Source organism: Leptidea sinapis, chromosome 10 (assembly GCF_905404315.1).
Source record: "Leptidea sinapis chromosome 10, ilLepSina1.1, whole genome shotgun sequence".
NCBI lineage: Eukaryota > Metazoa > Arthropoda > Insecta > Lepidoptera > Pieridae > Leptidea > Leptidea sinapis.
Window position 1 is genome coordinate 2,368,392 of NC_066274.1, and position 10,721 is coordinate 2,379,112.

Sequence of the window (10,721 nt, forward strand, 5' to 3'; positions counted from 1 at the left end):
ATGGAGCGACGTCATTTGACGGCAAATGAAATGCAAAGAGCTGTAGTGATGTTGCAAGCAATCAATCAAGGGAAGTAATCAATCTCAGGTATCTCGGCATTTGGCATTCATAGAAGTGTTATTTGGCGTCTTTGGCAGCGCTACAATAATACAAGGGAACCCGCTGAACAGCATTCAGGCCGTAAAAGGTGTACAACCACTCGACAAGACCGGTACATACAACGTACTGCAAGACGCCAGCCGATGTTAACCGCTCGAGAGATAAGTTTGAGGCTACAAAATTCAAGTGGTGTTGATGTAAGTCCCCAAACTGTGCGAAATCAACTGAATGAGTACGGCCTACGAGCTCGACGCCCAATCAGGTGCCCACCGATACGTCGCGAGAATCGCGCTCGTCGAAATGAGTGGTGTAGAGAACGCAGAACATGGACCCAGGAACAATGGGATAAAATTATGTTTTCCGATGAGTCGCGATTCGGGTTTAGGCCTGATACAAAAAGGGTGCGAGTGTACCGTCGGCCCGGAAATACTAAAAGGCTCAGGTGCATTCAGGAAGTTCATCCATACAGCGGCTCAACAGATATGGTATGGGCGGGTATTTAGAAGAATAGGCAGACTGAGCTCGTTTTTGTAAATGGAAACATGAACGCTGAAAATTACGTTGAGGATATTCTCAGACCTTATGTCCATCCATTTGCACAAACCTTTGGCTCCGATTTTACGTTAATGCATGACAATGCGCGTTCACATACAGCTCGGCGAACCAGTCAATACTTGGCAACGGAGCACGTCCGGGTATTGCCCTGGCCTGCACAATCGCCAAACCTCAACCCCATCGAGCACGCATGGGAAATGCTCCAGAGACGTGTTTGTAAGGACTTGGACGGGATGACAACAACCCAACAGCTGAAGAATTTGCTACAATTCCATTGGGAACGAATACCGCAAGATGACATAAACAGTCTCATTAATTCAATGAATAATCTTTGCCGACAAGTTCTGAATAGCAGAGGAGGCCATACTTTGTACTAAATTATCCTATTCTTTCACAATAAACTCTTTTCCTTTAGATATTTCATTTTGTTAAAAAAATTTTTAGTTGCTTATGTACCTTAGTTTCTGCAGTATATTCTAATATTAATAATATTAATTTCTGTTATAAAAGAACTTATAAAGACAACAGCTGTTATTTTTACATCATAGGATCCTAAAATATTATTTTAAGAATAAAATACAACGTTATAATGTGAAAAACTATCCTAAATTTTAAATCAGTACATTTTGCTTAGACTTTTTTGATGTGTGTATTAACTGTCTTATTAATAAACGCAATGCAAAGTTACTCCAAGTTTAAAATTACTTTTCATCGTCATGTAATTCTATAGTGAAAAATGCAAAAAGTTTTAAATTTGGAATAACTTTACTTCTCATTATATCATATAATATTATCTATTCTATTCTGACACAATATTCTGGTTGTGACAATACGATCTGTAAGGCTGCATGTACCGGATGGCATTTCTTGATTTGGACACAGTTTTAATACAATGTAGAAATATAATGGCTTTTAATGTATCTAACAGTATTTCCAACCAGTCTGTCAACGTGCTGTATCACTACAGTAGTTAGCTGATTTAAAAGAAAAAGATGGCAGATGGCGCCTTATTTAAAAATTAACATTTACATATTTTACGGAAGTAGGATACCGAATCGCACTTGATCTTTTTAAGTCACGTTCGATTAAGGCTTAACTTTTATGGTACTTTTAGTCTTCTAAGTTCCTGATGTCGATCTTCGCATTGTAAAAATGTCGTTCGTGAGTATATTCGGTATGATACATAAACATAAATCAATAACACAAAACGACAAAAAATAACTAAACGGGCCAAGTCTATGTACTTGTCACTAGATATTTAATCACCACGTAGGAAAAATTCTTAGATGTTAGTCCAATTCTTCGTGTAAGTATATACATGGGACACACTAAAAGTTTTGCACTTCTAGCTAATCGGAACTATTTGAATTTCGAATGTTGTATTTTTGAAATGTTGCAACCTTTTTAGTTAGTAAAAAAATCAATTGGCGGGAAATCATTTGTCAATTGTTTTTTATCACACACCAAAGTTCTAAGTACGCAACGAAAATGGAATTAAGTCAAAAAGATGTCAGTGAAGATTTTTTTGATTTTAAATGTTCTCTCTCTCCGTATGACTGTGACCGCTCGTCTTCAAAATGCTTTTGGGAGAGAAGCACCTTGCTTGAGCACCGTGAGGCGATGGTTTGCTTGATTAGAGAGAGGTCGGGTTTCTTTACATAACGAATTTCGTGGGCGGCCTTCAATTGCCGTCAACGAAAATAATGTGGCTACTGTTAAGCGGCTAATTGAAGAAAACCCGCGGATTACCTATGAGACAATTGGAGGACTATTGGGGATTGGTATGAGCCAGTCATTCAGAAATTTTACACGAAGAAGTTCGGAAACTTTGTTGTCGTTGAATCCCTCATGAACTGACAGCGGAGCAGAAGCCGGCTCGCGTGGAATTGTGCTCACAGATGCTAATGAAGTACGACCACGGACATTCTAATAATGTTTATGACTTTGTCACAGGAGACGAAATGTGAATTTATTGTTAGACCCCGAGAAAAACAGCAATCTTGTGAATGAGTGTTTGAAAATGAACAAGCCAACAAAAGTGAGGCAGGCTTATTATATATTTAGTAAAACAAAAAAAATTGTCAGTAAATACTCCCGAGTATATAATAAGTAGAGACCGATAGTAGTGAAAACTAACATCTTTTGTATTAAAATTTGAAATTTAATGTTTAAAAACAATTAAATTATTCATTTCAATCAATCAAAAAACATTGAATTTTTAATATAATTCTCCTGCTCGTTTATACATATGTTAGTGAACGCCTACAGGACAACGTTAAGCACTAATATTGCACAATACGTCAGCTGTATAGCTACAGATATATTGCTATAAGAATTTCGGTGGCGCGAACTCACGACATTTCACCCATCCAAAAAGTGTATATATTAAGAGCCATTAGGTACTGCACGACTACATTAATTTACTTATTTTCATAGTATATCTTTGTACTGTAGACTAGAGTTATTCGTGCTAGCTTACTACCTTGGTCCTAAGAAATAAATTAAAGAAAGACTTAAAAAGATAAACATTTTAACTGTTATCTCTCAATGTTTTGTATGTTCAATCTTTCATTGGCACACATAACAGAGCGAAATATATAAAAATAATATTATACATAGGTACTTTTTTTAATTAACTTTATAAATAACGTTGATAAAATAATTAAGTACCTACTTAAAATACATGCCCAAAACATTGTGAGGCAAGAAAGAAGTTATCACTTCTGACGTGTAGTTCTACGATATCTACCAGTTGGTTTACAGCGCGCTGTGTGAAGGCCGAAACTCTGCGCCTTCTCGACCGATATGCAAGCGATCCCAACTACCAGGCAAACATAAGCCGTAAGATACACATACCGCATGCCATGCTACCACAGAAACTTTGCTATCTGTGGTATGGCGAGGTCTTCACATTCCTAAGGTTCGTTAATCACGTTTTATTTATTGGATGGATGTTTACGAAATTAAATTTAAAGCTGATTTGTGTAAACAATAATGTAACATTATTTCATATTTGTTGTTATTTACATAGAAGTCACATTATTAAATTACAAATAGTAGCTAAACATGAGAACACAGAGAGAAACTGATATTCAATCAGTTTCCCACACACACTATAACATTTTTATAATCTTATGATACCCGGATGATTCTTATTTATAAAGATAATTTTAGCAAAGTAAGAATAGAATGTATAATTAAATAGAGTCATAGTCATTTTTATTAGGCCAGTAAGCGGTGTTTTTTTTTATAAAAACTTATAATAATCCATCTAACAATACGTAACTTGTATAAAATAATGTTTCAAATGGAAAATACATAATTATTGTCTAATTACTTACTATAAATTAACTCAGAAATTGAGATTTAAAACAAAACAAATCGAAAATATTTAACAAAAGTCCTAAGTGAATAAGTTCTTTTGCATATTAAGACAATTAAAAATACATAAATGTTTTACTTAAAAAATAAATATATGTAATTCTGAGTTCGATAATATTTCCTTCAAAGTAAGGTCCTGAGAAACAAAGCCAGCAAGAATTTTCCTGATTCCAAGTGACTGCATCATTTTTTCCTGAAAAAAAGTGTTTTCTACAAGATGGCGCGTGACGCGATATAGCGGGCATTGTTACTAGGAGCGCATAAAATATAAGAGATATTTATCGCCTCACCCGTAAACTCAACACCGCGCATAACGCATGTGTGCGAATGTAGTGTTCGCTCTCTGTCTCACATATTGTTTAATTTGAAATAAGCCTAAGCGGATAACGAGTTTTTCCTTATATTGATATAGTAAAGTTCAAAATTGCTTGCTCGTAATGTTACGGTCAATGACGCGTAAAGGAATGTGTTGGCTACTGTCTGGATATGAGCGCCGGGTGATCAGCGCGCACTGCGCAACTCCCCTGGCTACGTCACAAATCGTACAAACCAACAAACATCGTCATCTTGTTTGTAAATAAATTATATTGTAACGTTACGTTTAGTAAACTGTATTTTTACATCAAGTATTTATTTGGTAAGAATCTACAATATTTAACCCCGACACGGCTTTGTGTTTCCAATACGTTTTCATATGATAGAGGAGTCGAGAAAATATTTATCATTTAAAAGCTTACTGGATAGATTTCAATAATATCAATAAAGTCCTTGTCGTTAGACACTTGGCCCGTATCTAAAAAGAATATTGCGATATCTTCATTTTATATAAAGATATTTAAAGAAATAATGATTTTTATACGCACTACCTGCTCAATCATATGTACGCGGATATCATGTAGTTGTAAATAAAAATAATGCGATTTTATTAATAGAAAACGGAAGCGCATAATTATACCTGGAATAATTAATTCTGCGTATAATGATTATTATCTAATTATTTAATCTATGACTATAACATTAAAAGTATACTTTGTTATTATGATGTTTGTTTATAAAGTGGAGTCTAGATAATAAACCGCCAAAATTAGACAGATACAATTTGTTTTGACTGTATATTTATTTTGCAGCTATATCTAACACAAAATGTTACCATGATAATAAACTCAAGAATTCGTTCTATGGCGCTATTGATTCTCTTTTTTAAGGCGTGTTATTTTAACAACATTTAATTTTATTCTTTATATGTAGGTAATAATTATCCGATCACTGAAAACCTACTGCTGCCCACACCACAAAGCAGCAAGAGCACTATGTATATTGTATGCATGCTTTCACTATAATATGTATCTAGTTTGCAAATTTTAAAGTAAATCTAGAAGTTGATGTAATACACGCTCAAAGCCTACAATCACTTAAAAATGCTTTACAAGAGCTGTAAAAAAAGTTTAAAGATGCGTAACCCAGTTTATTACTTTGTGGAATATGTTATAAATAAAACAAAATGTCTACAATATAATCTAATCTAACTTTATAGAAGACTCAGCAGTTAGTTGGTCTAACTTGGCATAAAATATAACATCAGAGATTAGCTTCAGTGCAATCATCCGTTGCCTTTTCACTAGACTCTTCAACTGGATCCCGGTCATTCGGCCCATCAGCTCACATTCCTGGTCTTCATTATCATCGAGGTCCTGGGCTTCCGAGGCGTTGAGAGACTCGTTCACTTTGTGTAAGTCTTCGTCATTGTTTTGTAAGAAGATAGAGAGGATGGATTTGCGTTTTTTCTCCACAGGTTCTTCATTTTCAGGCTCTGATGATATGCAACTCTGAAATAGTTACATTCTATCCTTTATGTGCAATTAAACATAACTTAACATGTATGTTATATAATTTTTTGCATATAATTATACTATATAAGACAGAATACTATGAACTTTTTTAATACTTTGTAAAAAAATAAAAGAAGGCGCTAGAACATAATATAAATATTTGCTTGTAGTTATAGTGGAAACAGTGATAGGTAACACGCTGTCAAAATTTCAGATAACTAGCTGTTGCAGTTTGAGCCTGCTGACAAACTTAGGACGAACAGAAATAGCCTCAGTAAATGGATCCCGCTGCTAACCCTTCAGTATGGAACCCTAAAAGTGGCCTAGATCTCCAGAAAAACCAACATACCGTTGACGTTTCTTCATATATATGGTCTGTGTCGACTGATGTGTTACTTTGTTTATATGTCGATCTGCACTCAAGGGGAAGAAGATCTTTGTACAGAAATTGCATATGATCATAGTACCACAGTATCGGTAAATGTGTCCCTCCAAATGCCTTTGCTTTTAATACCTGAAAAATAGTAAATTATTCATACTTTATATATAATCACCATAATAATACATGGCTGTTGATCAAACGGTACAAATGAAAAAGTATATTTAATTGGTAGTTTATTAACCCCTGGTACCTGGAGCTTAAGAAATTAACCGATAGACGATGCTTTTATTAATTCCTTTCTCTCCGTAATGGCTTATCTGAAAAGAAAGCAAAAATAATAAAAGATACGAAAAACACCTTTTTCACTTCCCGAGTGCAAGCTGTCCTCATATTATCAAGTTTTTTCTTCATTTCTACAAGTGTAGCTCCCATTTCAAACTCCTTGTATTTCTTCAACAAAATTTGATAAGCACTCATTTTTTCATCTCTATCTCTATAACGTGGATGATTTTTGTCCCATAAACATTCCATACTCTCGTAAAGTTTAATAAATTCAACAAGAAATTTGCGTTCCGCAGTTGACATGTTGACCCGACCGCGTTTGGCGTGTTACTGACGTCCTGAAGGTGAAACAGATGTCAGGCCAATGACACGATGTTGATGCGTCGTCTCTTTCTAACTACACGAATTGTTGTAAAGAGGAAGTGAGAGATCGAGTCCACGTCCTTGCCGTAGCCTCAATTCATTGCTACTGCGGTACGTCTTGTCTTTTAATCTGCAGTATTCTGTTAACTGGTTGATTATTCAATTTTATTTGGTGTTTTATTAACTTGTCAGCTTAGCGATTGACTTCCTACTTATCTGTCGTATAATTTCTAAACAACTTTCTTCTTTAAATATTGGGGAACAGTTTCACACCGTTATGTTCTAGCGTACTTGCCAACAAAACGAGCGATTGTGAAACGCCAATAAACTCCAACTTAAGCGGCAATTTATAGATAGATTGATTACTATGAAAGAGGTAGAAAATGATACTCAAACTAGTGCACATATTTCATATTTTCACGTGATGTGTGACATTGAATTAAACTGAAAGAAGAAAAGTTTATTGACGTCATTATACATTCTGATAATAGTTCTTAAAGTTATACTATTCTATTTATGATCTAATGAAACCCAGAGAGCGCTACTAACGTACAGTCCTATCACACAAAGGTTTACAAACTATTAATTCTCAATGAGCACAGAGCACAAAAAATAGTGAAACTAGGATATAAAATTAAAATTAAAGCAATTAATTTATTTTTTCTACACTACAATTAAACTTGCCATTGCCACACAACACAATCTTATTTTTTTAAATATTTTAAATTTATTTTTCGGCATTAATGAGATATTCCTTGTATTTTAATTTCAATAGCCCTAAACTTTTTTTTTATATGAGAGGGGGCAAACGGGCAAGAGGCTCACGGGATGGGGAGAGGTGAGGCAACCGCCCATGGACACCCGCAGCAATATTAAAATAGCAATAACAAAACAGCACCTTATTAAAACAACAATAATTATATTGATAGATATTATAATAAATCTATAATTTAAGATAACACTTTTCATAATCAGACATGAGATGACATAGGTAGCTCAAATGATTGCGAAACTGAAGTGGCAGTAGGCAGGGCACATTCGACGGAAAGATGGACAGTTGGGGCAGTAAACTCCTTGAATTGCGACCACGTACCGGAAGAGGTAGGTTGGTAGGCCTCCACAAGATGGACCGAGGATCTGGTCAAGATCACCTTTGGGGGAGACCTTTGTCCGCATGATGCATCAATTTTTCATCACCAGTATTCAATCTCTTTACAAACGATTTTGTTTCATTACGTCTCAATCAAATTTGGGTACACGGTTCATTAGATTTCTTTCATTGAGCTCCTGTGACACTCAAATATCAACCTTTTTCGTTTACCCAGTTTTTACGAATGGGTCAAAAGGGTTTTGTGATAAATTCCCAGTTCATCAGCTATGAAATTATTAGTGATATATGATCGTTTCCCACTTTTACTAAAATAATATCCAATTTATAAGTAACAGGACGGCCAGCGACCATTTGTGCAACTCTTACTCACAGAACGTCAGGTCTGTAATCATTTTGGCTTGATATTGGTATTGACTTAAAACAATATCCAGAAAAATCAAGTTGTATTGTAAAGTATTATGTAGGTAAGTAGTACCTACGTACCTAAGCAATTTGTTTTGTTTTTAAAGTGATAACCTCACTTCTTAAGATCTTGTATGCTTTGTTCAACTCTCAGTTAGATATAGATGTAGCCACAACCTGAGAGTTGAGCGAATCATTTATCAACCATACGTCACTCGAACGATTGGCTCAGTTGGAAAGAGCGCTCGCACGGAACGCGAGAGGTCGTGGGTTCGAGTCCCGCATCGTAATCATAAAATTGTTTCCAGTTTTATTTGTGTAGTACGTACCTATTTGAGACAGTATACAGAAGGTATGTGTTTTGCCTGTCAATAATATACTTAGCAGTAGTAGTTAATTTTGCAAGAGGAGGACAAACCATCTATAATGGGTAACCTGATGATGCAAGAGAGGATCAAAACGGGGGCATCGGGTTGAGGTGATGAGTTCTACCTATTGCTATAACGACACTTAGTTCACGATCACTGTAAAGTAAGTAGAAATACCTAGATGCAAAATAAATTATTGTTAATAAATTGATTTCTTTGACATCTTTGATACTTATCTAATATTTAATAATGCAGAAGTATATTCTGAATCTTGGTATGTCATGTTCAACTCTCACGTGCTCATGTGGCTCCATCTATAGGATCTACTTTACAGAATACCTACTATAATATCATTGCTTTACAGTTGATATCCTGCTCAACCCTAATAATTGCATATTAGGAAATTGACTTGATTTGTCGCTCTTTAAAATATAAACAATTTGTTATACTTTCTTCTGGAATTAATTAAATTAAAATTCTAACCAAAATTTATGAACGGTACCTACGTTACTCGAACCCGCGACCTCTCGGAACTGAAATTAATTCCAGAAAGAGATATATCACTTTAAAAGTAACAAATTGTTTAGTATATTCTGATCGTGTTCTTCATATTACATATTTTTGGACACTTCAATCTCCTTTATCTATAAAGTATGAAAAATATCAGTACATAAGTAATTGTTTTTAATAATATTATTATCTACTTTAATTGAAGGATAGATTCAACGTTGAGTTAATACATGAAGTACCTAATAACAAATAAAGCAATAAATAAGATAATTACTTTACAATAATTATTTAATGTAATAAATAAACAAAGTGATTCACTTTATACAAGGTACTCTAGTTTATTGCCGCCTCTCATCACTGATGTACAAAGACACTGTAGAAATTAGAATGAATTATGTCAAGTCAGCCTATATTATTATTGTGTTTATGTCTATGATAGCTGCAGTGCGGCAACGTCGCGCCATATCGATCTCTCTTGTCTCTGCTAGCGCTTCACAGTTGTAAATTGGTTGTATAAAATTGAACAACCTATTGCAAGAATTAATTTGTAGCGCTGGAAGTGCTTTATGGGAATTTGTTGATGTTTATCACTTGAAGCGCTCAGTGTTAAGCGCGTGTTCTTTTGTATTGGGATTATAAAGAAAATTGTACGGTTTGTAGAAAGCGCTGAATATGCTTATGCTTTATGTTGATATTTGTTACAATTATATAAGATGAATTGACATAACAAATAGCAATGACGAATCATTTTATTAATTGTAAGAATTCTCTCGTCACTCGTGAGTCTTGACTAATACATGGATATCTTCATAAAAAATGTTTACACTCAACTTGCAGGCAATGCTATGATTCCTCTGGATGTTGTAAGATATTTCACCCGTAAACGCATTAAAAGTCAAAGTCAAAGTCAAAAATATTTTATTGACATAAAATCAAAAGATTGCTCGTCAACGTCAATCACAAAAAATACAATCTAGATACATGTTAATTACACAATAGTTTAAACATATAAGTACATATTTTTTAAATAATGCTATCCACTAAAACAATACAAGGATGAACCATAAAATCCATAAAAAAAACAACTACAATACTATTCAATTCCAAATTGTACTATCGTTTACGTAATCTTCAATACTGTAATAAACCTTCGACATAAGTTTGCGCTTAGTAAAAGATTTAAATTTATTTATTGATGATTCAGATACATTTTTTGGCAATTTATTGTAAAATTTAATACCATTGCATGCAAAAGAATTGTTTATTTAACAGAGTAGTAGGGAGCACTATAAGCTTGTAGTTATTTCTAGTGTTCAAATTATGTTTGTCGCTTATTTTACTGTATAAATTATAATGTTTATGTACGTGCAGGAGATTGCTATAAATATATTGGCCGTACATAATATGAATATCTGAGTTTGAAACTTATTTTTTCCCT

The 10,721-nt window shown here is 34.2% G+C and overlaps 1 protein-coding gene across 1 annotated transcript; it reads right to left on the reverse strand.

Annotated features, from left to right (window-relative positions):
• Positions 1–5,540: 5,540 nt before the first annotated feature.
• LOC126966546 (uncharacterized) lies at positions 5,541–6,841 on the reverse strand. The gene is made up of 3 exons (XM_050810680.1): positions 6,605–6,841; positions 6,215–6,379; positions 5,541–5,862 (listed from the first exon to the last, which is right to left on the reverse strand). The coding sequence occupies exons 1-3, from the start codon at positions 6,830–6,832 to the stop codon at positions 5,554–5,556; spliced, it is 702 nt and encodes a 233-aa protein (XP_050666637.1). The 5' UTR covers positions 6,833–6,841; the 3' UTR covers positions 5,541–5,553.
• Positions 6,842–10,721: the final 3,880 nt, after the last annotated feature.

Excerpts from the sequence above, each read along its gene's own strand:
- LOC126966546 (XM_050810680.1), bottom strand. The coding sequence starts at position 6,832 with ATGTCAACTGCGGAACGCAAATTTCTTGTTGAATTTATTAAACTTTAC. Across the intron at positions 6,380-6,604 it reads GCACTCGGGAAGTGAAAAAG|GTATTAAAAGCAAAGGCATT; the intron begins GTGTTTTTCGTA and ends ACTATTTTTCAG. Across the intron at positions 5,863-6,214 it reads TATATGAAGAAACGTCAACG|AGTTGCATATCATCAGAGCC; the intron begins GTATGTTGGTTT and ends TAACTATTTCAG.